Source organism: Suricata suricatta, chromosome 3 (genome assembly GCF_006229205.1).
Source record: "Suricata suricatta isolate VVHF042 chromosome 3, meerkat_22Aug2017_6uvM2_HiC, whole genome shotgun sequence".
NCBI lineage: Eukaryota > Metazoa > Chordata > Mammalia > Carnivora > Herpestidae > Suricata > Suricata suricatta.
The window spans coordinates 123,219,028-123,233,413 of NC_043702.1; the positions used below are offsets into that span (position 1 = coordinate 123,219,028).

Here is a 14,386-nt window from a genome sequence, read left to right on the forward strand (position 1 = left end):
AGTTCTTCTTGACTCTTCAGCCTCCCTTGTAGTGGCACCTTTATTTGAGCACCAACTCCCACGAATAACCAAACAATAAACAGTTTCCCCAAGTGGGACATGCTATCTCACACCTCTGGGTCTTTTTATGCATGCTCCTAGTTTCTGGAATGCTTTTTCCTCACTTCTTTCTTAGGGAAACTCTTTTCCACCTTTCAAAGCCTCCGTCAAAGGCTTTCTGTAAGTCTTCTCTGACCCTCAGTCCATTCACCACTTCCTCCTATGTACCATCAGAATCCCGGGATCCTCTTCTAGATGTTTCTTATAATTACTCTGCAAGTATTTATTTTCATGCCTGTCACCTCCATCAGACTTCTCAGGGAAGGAATGTGTCCATCTTACCGTCCTGGCTTGTGAAGCCCACAGGTGCTCAACAAATATTTCATAGATAAAGACAATGAAGCTGGGAAGTCTGACTTCAGGAGGAAGGGACTTCCCTTCCAGATGATATGCTAGCAAAGGGAACAGAGATGAAGGGACATGAAAGCTTTAAGAGAAATGAAGATTTTCAGATCGAAAGCAACAGACTAAGTACAAAAGCTTTAAAGGGTAATCACAAAAAGGCAGAAGGGTGCTTGGGCGGCTCAGTCGATTGAGCGTCCGACTCTTGATTTCAGCTCAGGTCAGGATCTCACGGTTTGTTAGCTGTTAGCTAACAGGCTGTTAGCATGGAGCCTACTAGAGATTCTCTCTCTCCCCCTCTATCTGCCCCTGCTGAGCATGCTCTCTCCCTCTCTTTCTCTCTCTTTCAAAATAATTTTTTTTAAAAGGTAGAAAGAACACTAGAAAGCAGACAAGAAGTCTAAGGGGTACAAAGATACAACTCGAGGCTTTGTCCAAGAAAGAGAGGGAAATTTCAGTGAATGGAAGACAAGGGGAGTGATCATTTGAGAGGCAAAAGGTCACTATTAACTCAAAGGTGAGATCTAGAAATTCCAAGCAAACAGGACTTAACTTTCTCAGCTCAATGAGAGAATCAGGAGTTTCTAGCTTGACTAACATAGAAGCAGAAACAGAATGATGATGAGAGGCAGAAAAAGAAATATGAATAGAAAGACATAATAAAGAGGCTCTGTATTAAATCCAGGAGCCTGCCAAATCAGCTTCCGGTAGCTTGAGACAGAAAGTTTCACCCTAGGATTACACCGGCCTTGAGGCATGCAAGGAAGGACTCATTTCCATGGGGCGCCTTCTGTCCATTATTATTGTTCAAAATGACATCCTGAAAGCACACTCACTCTTCTGGTTCAAACATATGCTTATTTATTTATAAGTGTCTCCTCTGGAAGCACCCTCAACAAAGGCAAAATACCACACTTGTGCTCCTGTCTTCTGAGTTGCAGACCAGCACCGCTCACTATGAAAAATCAAGTTCTAATGTCTTCTGGGGAGAAAACATTCTCTGCATTTTGTGGCATGGGGAAGAGAATATAACAGAGCATTTGCGATTTACCAGGTTTAGTGTTTTGAACGTGCTATAGAATAAATGAAGGAATGCATGAACAGCTGAATGACTATTACTACAGGAATTTCTAGGATTTTGCAGAGAAAGCTGGTTCCATGTGTCATAGATAGCACAGTATGGTAAAATGGCAGTGGGATCAAATAGATAGTACTTTGAATCCCATCTGGCCATCCACTAGCAATGAGGCCTTAAGGAAGCCTTTTAAGCAGCCCTCACTTACAAAATGAGCCTCGTAACCCTTACAGGGTTGTTAACAAACATTACACCTCTCACCTGCCTGGAGGAGACTCTACTTCAGAGGACTGCGACCAAGTCCTGTAGTGGTAGATCTCAAACCTAGTCCTCCCTCACCTTTCCTGCCTTTTCTCTCACTTCCCACACTAAGGTTCCTGAATCTCCATGAGCATTCACCGCCAATAGGTTTGATTACAGCCAGACTACGTAGATCAGCCCCATCCAGGGGCAAATAATTCCTATCCGGAAGCTCACTCTAGTTTCTAGACTCCATTGCTCCCTTCCACCACCCCAAATGCTGATGTGGCTAATTCCACTGCTCCCTAACTCACAGAGCTGGATTGGGAAAAGAAATTTCTTTATAGTGTTCCCTTAAATTCTATTGCATTAATTTTTAACCTTGTAATTCTTCTCCAAATCCTTATACAAACTCCAGTTTTTCTGGTAACAAAAATGGGACCGAGAGGTGAAGGGGCTTCAATTAGCAGTGGTTGAGGCTGGATAACCAATCACAGCCAGTGTTCCCAGTACAAGTACCTTGTACTTGACCACACCACCTTTCTTCTCTGCTACCTCTTTAGGCTATTCCTGGGAAATCATATTTCCTAGCCGTTCTCAGATACATAAAACCAGCAAAGAAGGCAGGTGATAAATAAAAGTGTTGTAGGGTTTTCTGTTTGTTTGTTTTGTTTTGTTAGGGTTCTGTGGGAGTTTTGGGGTTTGTTTGTGAGAGAGTTAAGCATGGGGTTTTGTTCATTAGGTGATTACTAAGAATAACCTCCTTTACAGCTCTGTTCTCTGTTAATGAGATTAGCCACTTGACCAAGGTATTGGACTTTCTTAATTATTAATAGAGGCTAGTTGGTTTTCAGTTTATTCCATGACATACAATATAAATCCATGCTCCAAAAAATAAGGAATACATTCTCAGAAACATCTGCCATTTTATAGCATGATAGACTCATGGATTTTGGAATCCAGTCCTAAATTAGAATCCAAGCTCTACTACTTCCTAGCTGCAGCATGACCTAAGGCAAATTTCTCAGCCCATGAATTTTAGTTTCTTCAATGATAAAACCAGAATAATTGTAACTACCCTATGGAGTTGACTGAAAGCTAAATGAAATTTTAACCTAAGCACTTAGGATAATATAGTATATAGTAAACACTCACTAAATGTAGCTGCTGTTGATGTTAAGATCAGTCTGTTAACTTCTGGGAAGCTATGAACCTAGAGCTAGGCGAGCATAGATATCAAGATGGATGAGATGCTAAGTGTGTATAGTGCAGAATGGGCAGAGGCCACACATGAATGCTAGAATAGGTAATTAGGAGAACAACTGCATGCAAAACTCCTGGAAATCAGAAATGGAGGGTAACCCTGTGTGTACATGTGCAGGTATAATAGGAACCCCAGGACTCTAGGCTAAGGATACATCTGGACAACTGGAGAAGATGGGACTAAACATTTCAAGTAAATCCCAATTTATTGGATCTTTAAGGACCTTAAGAACAAAGAGTTAGAAAGATGGAAATGCCAATTCCTGCTTCAGCTCTGTGAACTTCAAATTGTAGGATGAATGCCACCCAAGTCTTGAGCCTACCCTTAGGAATCCCACCCCCCTCCTACTGGATGGTGGGGTCTAGAATTGCTCTTCTGGTCCTAACCCTGAATTCTGGGTGAGGGCGTGGATTCCTTACACCCACTAAGCAGCATCTCATTCTCTCAACCTGTGTGTATCTTAGACTGTTTCCTGCTGATTTACAATCCATTTGCCCAACTGACCTGAGACTTCACTGTAGGCTCCAGCCTGCTTGCCTGGGCCACGATCCTAGCTTCTTCTCCAGAGGGTTTGGTAGTTTCTTCTCCCCGTTAGACATAACTGAACCAAATTTGCAACAGATGTAGCTAACCACCTGATTCGAAAAATACCTCTCATGGGATCTCCATTCCTACCACCAGATCAGACCCCTCAGAGAGAGTATGTAATTGGGGTAAAAACTAAGACTGATAGGTCCCCAGGGACGCTGAGATATGGCCTGGGAACACCCTCCCTCTGGTTTCCACCTCCAAGAGAGCTGCCCTGGGGTAAGGTTAGTGTCCTGAGCTTGGGTCCTATGTCCCACAGAATTTTTTCTATTTCACTACTTGTCAGATGCCAAAAACTTCTTATGCTGGAGTCTATACAGGCTAATAAGAATACCTTTGCATGCCTGGTAAATAAATTAAAAATGTTCAGCCTCTTCGGTGTTCATCTGGGCATTTGATCTAAGAAATCTTATTCACTCCCACGGCTCCAACTATCATTTATGCCTCAGAACCTCAACTCTCTGAAGCCTCATCTGCATGTTTTAACAGATACTTCAAATTCAACATGTCTAACCCCATTCATCATCTCTTTTCCCACTTCTTGCTTATAAAGCAGTCCTTCCTCTCTCTCTAACTCCTCTGCCAGTATACCCCCATCCTGTCACCTCGGATAGAAATCACAGCTTTGATGATTTCCTCTCTGTCCTCGAATACATTTGGTTGGTCACAAAATCTAAACACCTCTCAAATTTGACCCTTCTCTATTGCCACTGTCACCCCCTTAAATTAGGTTTCTATTCCTTCTATTAGATAATAATTATGAAATTCTACTGTGTGTCAGAAACTGTGTTAAGCATTATTCATTTGGTATCTTAATGAATTCTCTCAAAAAATTCTATAAGGTAGTTATTAATATTTTGCTCGGTTTATAGATGGAGAACCTGATTCTCAGACAATGTATGTATCTTCCCTAACGTCTCAAGAGTTAGCAAGTGACAGTCAGATATGAACCCAGGCTGATGGGCTCCAAAGCTCTTAACCATCACTTCACATAGGTCTCACTACCTTCTCAGTTTTATAATAGCCTCCTACTTGGTCTTCCTACTTCGGCCAAACACACTCTCTACATTTTTTAAATCTAGAGTTGTTTTTAAAAAGACATACCTCATCAAGTCTGTTCCCTGCTTCAAGGCTTCCATTGATTCCCCATTCCTTCCAGGATAAGACCCGAATCCCTAGTCATGGCATATAAGGTCTTCACTGTGATTTGGTTCCAAGCACACTCCAGACATACTAAAATAGTTTTCATTCTCTAACTCTAAATATGTTATTCCTTTCACTGGGGAAACACCAGAGCATGTAACTGAGGTACCTCTCGGAGCCAGAGAGAGAGCAGTACTGGGTCATGCACACACTGGCACAGTGGGAAGGATGGGGCTCTGAGTCCAGGCCCTGGTGACACCAGAGGGGACTTATGTCTCAGTGCTCTTATTAAGAGGGTTATGGAGGCAAGGAAAGAATCTATGTTTCATCCTACAAATGAAAGCAAGTATTTCAGAACACTGGAGAGAAACACTTAGGGAGGGAGCAAAAGACAGAAAAAGAAGCGAAGTGAGGTAAAGCATCATCCTTTACAGAAGGCATCTGGAAAATTTAGGATTCCTGACTGAGAGCAGCACTAGACAGCACATTGAGGATCATAGGTGAGGACTGGAGATTATTTGCTTTTCTACATGTGCAGAGGAGGCAATCTTCATTCTTCAACTACCAGACCATTCTTGCCATTTTTATTGTGCCCCTGATTCACAGAGAAACTGCCCTTAAGTATCAAATTCAAATTCAATCAAAGTTATATTTTAAAATACTCTGGGAGTGCCTGGGTGGCTCAGTTGGTTAAGCATCCGACTTCAGCTCAGGTCATGAACTCCAAGTTCATGAGTTCGAGCCCTACGTCAGGCTCTGTGCTGACAGCTCAGAGCCTGGAGCCTGCTTTGAATACTGTGTGTGTGTCTCTCTCTGTTCCTCCCCCACTTGCACTCTGTCTCTCAAAAATAAAGAAAGATTAAAAAGAAATTAAAAAAAAATAAATAAATAAAACACTCTGTTAACTTATGGGAAAACTGATTTGAAAGATCAGTCCCTGATCTTGAGAAGTTCAATATAAGGTTAATTTCTAACTGTAAGGTCCCTGAGGGCAGGGACCAGGATTTGGTGGACTATGTATCCTCAGTATTTAGCAAAGCCATACGATATGGCTGAAGCTCACACAATGGGGAATGAATCAATGAATAAAAGAATAAATGAAGGAGTGACTTACCCCCAGTGCAGAGATGGATTCTGGCCAATAACTAGAAAAGCTGCCTAAAAGTAGAGTGCTGCGTGACAGCGCAGAGAGCAGCCCCCGTCTCGGCTGGCCACTAGGCCAGGGAAGATCCGCTCCCAGTGCAGACAGCGTTTCCCTCCATGTGGCAAAATAAGGTCCTGCCCCAATTCTCTCAGGAAAAGGATTCCATACGTGACAAACTGTGTTCTTGCAAGAATAACAAAAGCAGTATCTAAAGCAAAGCTGTTCTTATTTTAGCAATTTCATTTTTTTTCCAAAGCAAGTTCCTTTTCCCCCACTAGTTAGTTGGTAAGCTATTCCTGCCAGCATCTTCAGGAGGCAGATCTATAAGCACAGCCCCCTTTTGGAGAAACAAAGATTGCTGCTGAAGGTCATGGGCAATCATCATTGTAGGGATAGGCATCTTTAGAAATTTTGTATAAAGCCCATCCATCTTTGAAGTTCCAGAAGTGGGGTTTTGACCTCAGAATCACCCGTTCCCCAGAATAGCTTGGCCTTGGCCGTCAGACTCCTAAGGTTTTGCTTCATTCAGTATAACAATACAAATCTTCCTTTTCCTGCCCTCAAGTTAGATCTTATTTAAGAAATTTATCTTTTGCCTTCACACTTTCAACATATTGTCCCAATTTTTTAAGACACTGCCTACCACGGGCAGGTTTCCTAAGTAGTAGCCCCCAAAGGCAGCAATAGCTCCCCCTCTTCCATGGGGCTATGGTAAACGCCAGAGCTGTCCTGGCTCAAGTAGGCTTTGCTCATGGCCTCGTTATTATTTGCTGCCAACGACTCTGGTGCTTGTGCACACAGAACTTGCCATTCATTAAGCATACGTTCTGTGTGTCCGACTGAGCCATGCTTTCCCATTCTCGGCCGCCACTGTGCAGATAAAAGCCAGAAGCAGACCTCTTTTCTGTCTGATTTGCCTTGTCTTCCAGAGATCTGAAACAAGCTCCTGAGTCATGCCTACCTGGCCTACCTGCTGTTCCAACAGGACCAAAGCTGCACTAAAAGAGGTCAGTCCCTATCCTGCAAGCCAGAGGTACTGTGGAAACTGTCCTGGTTCATTCGGGTGGGTCAGATTTCTGAGACGGACCAGCTATTTGGACATTGAAAACTCCTATAAGAAAGTTCTGATCAACTTTGTTATCTATTTCTAATCTAGATCTCTCGCCTGAGCTCCAGACCCAAATACACACCCTCATTCTCCATGTGGATGCTACACAAGCACCTCCAACTTGTCGCTCTATGGAGGGAGACACCAAGTGTCCCCCTCCATCAGTGATGGAACTTCTCAGGGTTTCATCTAGCCAGCCACGCCAGCCAAATAGGAACGGTGGCTCCTAGCTTCTTTGTAGGTAATGTGACCATATGTTTAGGATGAAGGTATATGAGGGGAAGTGACATGTGCAACTTCTGAGTTACCTTTCTAAAGACAAGCTGCATGCCTGGCCCTCCACTCTCCTTGCTCAAGCTGGCTGAGAATTCCTGTCACCAGAGCAGTCTTGGCTGCTACTGTTGGGAATGGTAAAGTCACCCCTACTGGGTCTGGATTATTACAGGAGAGAGGAAGAAATTATTTTGTGTGAGTTATTATATTTTAGACTCTTTTTGTTAGCGCACCTTAGACTCTAATTTAATGCTGAAACTTTATCTCCCTCCCTTGCATGTTTCTCCTCCTGTATGCTCATGCCCACAAGAGGCGTCCCCTGCACACCTGAGCCACAACCTGAAGACATCTTTGACACTCCTGCACCTTCAACCTGCACATCCACCACTACTCCTCCATCTCCAGTCACTCCGTCCACCTCTCCACCCTCGCACCCTGTGGTGCATCCTTCAGGATCTCGGCATGCTTGTCTCTCTTTCCACGAGGGTCTCCCAGGTGGTCTCTGCTGCAAGTTTGCCCACATCTAACCCATTCTCCATACTGAGGTCCAAATGATATTTCTAAAATGTACATCTGTGTGTGGCACTCCCTTGCTCTAACCCTTTTAAAAGAGTCCTTCCAGCCACTTCAGGAGTACAAGGGAAAACTGGTCCCATTTCAGAGGGGCCACTCTCTTTCATCCCTCCTGCAGCACTAAATTCCCCAGCCATATCGAAATACATGTAATTTTCAGAAATCATGTCCTCCCTGATTCTTGTCTTTTGCACATTCTCTCTGCAAGTTCCCCTTCTCCCATCCCACTTTCCCCTGGTAATTCTTACTCATCTCTCCAAACTCGCTCGACTATCGCTTCCCCTGAGTCTCCTCTTGCTCTTACTGCAGTCACAGCACCTGAGAGAATGACGTCACATTGCCTGAGAATTTCCTATTTAGTTATCTGTCTCTGCTATTAACCCCAAACTCTCTCCTTTTAAAGACTCTGTGACATAGTAGGTACTCAACATATTCATTGAATGATTTAACCCAGTTAATAGATCATGTTATTTATTCCCAATTAGGTTTCCTGCTAGACTCTTGCATTGTTCCCTGTAGGCAGAGTACCCTTACCACTCCAAAAACCATGGGCTTTTCCACATGACTTGTATTGGCCAATGGAATGTGAGTACATATGCCATAAAACATGTCCAAGCAGAAACTTAAAAGGCAAGTGCATGCTTTGGCTCTGGTCACTCTAGGCCCTGCCCCGACCCTCTTGAACCCTCCGCCATGACAATGGCATGTCCAGATAGTGGCTGCTTCTTCATCCTGGGTCCTGGAATAAGAAGACATTTGGAACTGAGCCAAGTCTACCAATTCTAGCCAATTCACAACTGACTCGTAGCTGAGTTCAGCTCTTGTGTATTATGAGGAAGAACAAATGTCTGTTCATATGAGGTACTGAGATTTGCAGGCTGCTCACTGATATATCAAAATGCTGACTAATCTACCTATTTGGGGTTCATAATTAGTATTGAGGGCCTACTGTACACCAAACATTGTGCTAGGAATTTTACACGATTGATCACAACAACCCAATAAGGTAATTTCCCATTTTAAAGCCAAAGAAAATAAGGTAAAATATTGAGCTAGTATTCAAATCCAGGTCAGTTTGAATCGAATCCCTCTCCCTGCACTGCCTCCGGGTCTGCCTCCTGATGAGCCAAGGGCCTGGGAGGAGTGATGATGCGGAAGGCCAGCTGAAAGTGAGGGTTCGACTCCTAACGCAAGGGACCCCTGCCTGCAGGGCTGCAGCCACCGCAGGAGAAAAGGGGAGCAGCATGTCCTTCTGACTTCTTTGTTTCTTGGCCCAGAAAGAACACTAGTCATCCAGAATGCCTTCTTTCATTTTCAGAGAGCCAAAAACTATCATGAAGACCAAAATTTTAAGTATACATATGCCCCACCTACATCCTGTGTGGCTCCTGGGTACAGAGCATCAGCCCCTAGTCCCAGATGGGCTCTGATACACCAGCAGTATCTGCTGTCACTGGGTCACATCCTCCGCTCTCTGGGCCTCACTGGAGCACTTCTCATTTACTTCTTTCCTTAAGATCATAGAATTTAATTGGAAAAGCTAAATGGCATTCTTTATCACTCTTCCCTGCAATATTTCCTTGAGTTCCATGAACTCTGAGCCTCACTACCCAGAGACCCATAATGGGTAAAACGTACGTTCACTTAAATCAAGAATTCTACTTTGACCCACTGTAAGCCGAAAAGAATGTTTCACTCTGACTCAGGCATGTGAAACAACCAAGCCATATTAAGTCAGTGACACTATTTCTTATTTTTTTAATCAATAAGATACCATGGACATGGACAAGTCACTTATTCTCTGTGTCTTTGTCTTCTTAAGTAGGAGCAGGTAATAGCAGCCATTCTTACTTAGAAAGATCAAAAGGCATAATGTATATGATAGCCATTTAACATATGGAAAAGCATTATAGCATGTAATAAACATGTAAATAAACAAGAACAATCACCCTATTATATCTCTCATTATATTTTTGATTGGAGAAAAGGAGGCATGTAAGCTAAAATTTTGGAAGAAGTGAGGAGGTTGAGTAAGTCCTGGAATGTAAAGTTGGGACTAGAAAGAACATTCTAGGGCCATGTTGACTACAGGAGGATTCATCCCACCTGGTCCACAGTGCTTGGCTTGCTTTGTGAGTCCCCAGTATGTCCACATTTAATCATCAGAGTGGACCCTCTCCTATCCATCAGGCACTAGGTGCTCCCCCATCTGAAAATCCTAACAAGAGCTTTCCCCCCAGCTGGTGTCTTTCCTTCCCATCATCTATAATCAGGGAAAGACTTAAGAAATGGGAGCTTGCTGGGGGCTCTTCCCTCAGTGAATTACAAAAGGAAGAGGGTACCTTCACTCCTTAGTTGTGACTTCCAACTCATCAAAATGAAATAGAGAAAAGATTCTAAACCATAGAATCTTAGAACTGAAAGTACCTTAGAAGTCATCTCATTCAACAGACTATGAGACCCAGATCTCATGGTTACACAGTCAATCCGTGGAGTGGACAGGACTAGAACCCAATCCTTAACTCCCAGGTCAGGGTTCCATCAACCAACCAAGTCCCGGTACCAATGCTACAAACACTGTACTGTACTGAGCACCAAGTACTTGCACTAAGACTACTGGTACTAATAATTCCAAGTCTGTTGAAATCAGCCAACCAGCAGAGTCACGTGAGTGTAAAATCTAAAGAGTGATTCTGAAACAGGCCGCCCTGTTCCGGTCCAGAGGGAAGCCTCTGGCTGGGGGATGGAGGGAAGTGAGCAGAGCTGTGAGAAAGAGTTGAAAGAAGATGCTCTGGTGAGAGCAAGGTCTCTTCCACAGGGGAAAGCAGAACAGAGGAGGGAGGGGAACTGAAAGGAATGCAGGACAGGAAAGGCGAGAACGGAAGTGGAGGTGTCAGCAGTCTCAGAAAGCCACTCTTCCTTCTCCAGGGCTAATCACCGCTTTACCTCTCCAGGTCCGAGCCTTCCTCACAAAGGCACCAGGCATCTACCTGACGGCGAACCACACCAGGTAACGACCGCTCCTGGATACCTCCTGCCCGCTCCCGGCTGGGTTAGGAGCTGCCCCGAAGCACCCCCAGAGCCCCTGAGCAGATCTCCAGTACTGCTTTGGCACAGGCTACTCCGTAACTGTGGCCGGCCCCCAGCCTGCGGGTGCTGGAAGGCAGGGCCGGGTCTCAGTCACGTTACTGACCCCAGCACGGTGCCTGCCCGTGGTAGTCACTCCGCAGCTGACTGACGATGCTGAACACGTGTCTTCCCTCGGCCACCACCTCTTCTGGGAGTTCACCTCAGGGCTGCTCTGTCTCCACCTCAGGTTCGCTTGGGTGGGCCTCCGCCATGCTCTCCTCACACCTGTGTGCTCATGGCTCTCATCAGAGGACCTTCTGCTTCTACACCCAAAATCGCCAGAAAGCTCACTGGAGGCACTGACTAGACTGACTACTCTTTGAGGACAAGGACTGTGTCTCTTCTCTCTTCATCCTCTGCTCCTATCGGATGGCTTACAAAGCACAGGAATTGAATATGTGCCTGTAGAATGGCTGAATGAACGAATGAATAAAACCAAAACGCCACCAAACGAAATCCTAATAGAGCAAGCAATCTTCACTCAGGGAGACGCCGCCGCCGAAGTCTCCAGGAAACACACCGCCCGCTGCCCGCATGTGAGTGTGTTCGCGGAGTGGACACGGCGCCAGCGTTTCTCACAGCTTCTGCTGCCAGGAAAGGAGGAAACGCCACCATCCACATTCAGGAACAAAGACCAAGTGAACCCTCCTTCAGGTCCTACTGCTAGATGGCACCTGTTGCTAAAATAACAGCTGATAAGCATCTCGTTTTGTTCAAAACAACAACAACAATCTATTACAGGAAGCAGCATCACAATGACAATAAGAAATCATGAGGCTAAATATACAGCAGAATTTTAGCAATGAAAGACAAGGAAGGAGCTGCTAGAGACTGAGGGGAAAAAAACTAAAGTGTTGATTAGAAATTGCTCAGCCTGCATTAAAAGAAACAGGGGAGGGGGGGCGGGAGGGAAGAGAAAGTGGAGGAGGAGAAAGGGAGGGAGAGGAGAATGAATGTGTTTTTCCCTAGGCTCTCTGACTCATTTTTAATCTGTCCTTTCCTTTCTCCCTCCCTTTGTACCACCCCCTCAAGAGAAAATTCATTGATTGGGCCAGACTGAGATTTCTCACCTTTCCTCTCGTGGTTCCTTCGTGAACGCTGACTGAATACGCCTCATCCTTGGCTCCCCCCGCCCCCCCCCCAGCCGCCATTGTTAGTTCCTCTACTTTGCTGAGGCCTTGAGGCAGCGGGTCCAGAGGCACAACGGACAGCCTGACAGGATGAGGGGGAAGCAGAAGCCGGGATCCGGGCACGCCTGCAGTGTCAGTGGGATCTCCAGGGCTGGCGTCACTCACGTGCAGAGCACAGACGCCTGTCTGACAGCTGAGGTGGCCTGATAACTAACCTGTTGCCGGCCTCCAGGCAGCGGGCAGCCTGCCCAGGTACAGAGCAAAGAAGGCACGGACAGAGCAGCAACTCCCCTCAAAATAAACACAAAACCAAACCCCCTACAACAACAACACACACACACCAGAGAGGCAGCAGCTTAGGAAGAGTGCAAACAGGACTGGCCTGAGGTGTGCAGAACTGGGTTCTACAGTTCCTCTTCCATCACAAATTTGCTGTGTGTCTATCACCTCTCTGGACGTCCATTTCTGCAAACTGAGAGGGCTGAACCAGAGGGCCTGTGACCCCCTCCAGGGATGATTCCATCTCATAAAAAGCTGTTAGCCATCTAGTGAGGGCTAGATGTTCCCCTCCTGCTCCCACTCCCTGCCAGTCCCTGGAGTGCTTTTCTTGGGCACATCCTTGGGTATCTGGAAGAGCATCTCTAACTTAGAACACCCCCCCATACCTAGCTGACCTTGGGGGAGGTGGTGATGATACAGGCTTCAGGCCCAAGTTCCTTCCAGTATGAAAATGTAGAAGTAGAGGCAAATTAAGGACATTCAGAATCAGTGAGGGTGGAAGTGGAAGGCACTGGGAGGCCAGGGGAGTGGGGAGACATGGATCAGACAAACCCTGAAATTAGAGATGATTCATATTTGAATAATGTGGGAGGGATGAACTCAGAGCAGCCAAGAGAAGAGGCTAACTCTGCTGACATTCCCTGCTCCCCCAAACCTAAAGCCAGCAGGGGACAGAGCCAGAGTTAGGGGTCCTTCATTTGGACTAGGGAAAAAGAATTGGGGCAATCCATAATCTTACTCTGAGGCTAAGGGAAATAGAGATTTTGCTTTTCTTCTTAAATATATTTCACTCTCTTCCAATGACTTGCCTTGGATACTCCACACTTGCTCCCCTTTCCTTACTCACTTGATTTTTCCAAATCTCCTGAGCGGTGGCCCCAGAGGGAACAGAACTTCAATTTTTTTTTTTTTTTGGTGCTATTTTCTGTTGTCTCTCCTGCCCCTCACTGCCGGCATCCAGTCCCCACAACTTTCTGATCCCTTGTCCCTTTCCTCCATCACTCCATCCCCACCTTGCTTGGAATCTTGGTCTCAACCCTTCCAAACTACCTGACCCTTGCTACCCATCCCCATCCCCACCCAAGCAAGGCTACTTTGTGAATCTCTCCGAGCTAGCCACCCTATCTGGCCATGGGTCCCTCAACCTCACCAGGACCATGGTGTGAGACAACCTGCTAGGAAACTCAGCCTCTCCAGACGTCAGGCGGGTGAAGAGAAAGTTCGCTAAAAGGCAGGGGGAAACACAGAGACCCCTGCTAGAGGAAGTGACTTTAATGCTGAGAAGCTCTACCCTCTGAATATCTCTGCAATTTTTCTGTATTGGGGAGAGGGCCTGTTTATTGGGGGGAGGAAGGCTCTTCTCCCCTATGAGACCACTCCCCAAATTGTACCAAGAGCGCGGGAGAGCAGGGCCCTAAACTCCACAGCCAATCAAGCCTCCGTCCCCATCTCCTTCCTCATGCGCCCCACTGCACCCCGGAGCCACAGAGAGAACGCCGCTGGCTCTCCCGGCTTCTCTAGGGGAGGAATTTAGGAAGACACTCCTCTCACCTCCAGAAGACCGGTTCTGTTCGTTAATCGGTCTCCTCCGAGCTTGCTTGCTTTCTAGCCAGGCTCTTCCAGGACCCACAGCATTACAAACTCAGGATGAGACCCAGAAGGAACCGTTGTGTGGAAAAGGAAATGCACATTCGAAAGCACAAAATCTTAATGAGTCAAACACCTGCATCTCGATCCGTCTCACTTGTAATCGGGATTCTCCCCCGCCTCCTCCATCATTCTAACACACACACAGCCCCCTCCCCCACTTACCGCCGGCCTGCTAAGCAGCTTTAAGCCCAGCCGGGGGAGAATGGGGGAGGGGTGGGCTGGGAGCCCGAGCACCAAGGGAATAGACATAAAGTTATTCGCCTGGGTAGAAAAGGACTCCTACCTGTTAGCCAGAAGAGAGCGATCCACGCCAGCACGACCCCGTCCATGTTCTCAACTTCCCATTCAG

General features: G+C 46.0%; 1 protein-coding gene across 1 annotated transcript in view; it reads right to left on the reverse strand.

Moving 5' to 3' along the window:
• The window catches only part of ILDR2 (immunoglobulin like domain containing receptor 2), a 61,736-nt gene extending 47,356 nt beyond the window's left edge, over positions 1–14,380 (reverse strand). Inside the window, exon 1 of the mRNA XM_029933353.1 lies at positions 14,321–14,380. Within this exon, the coding sequence (XP_029789213.1) occupies positions 14,321–14,366 (46 nt within the window). The 5' untranslated portion in view covers positions 14,367–14,380. The remainder of the gene's footprint in view (positions 1–14,320) is intronic.
• Positions 14,381–14,386: the final 6 nt, after the last annotated feature.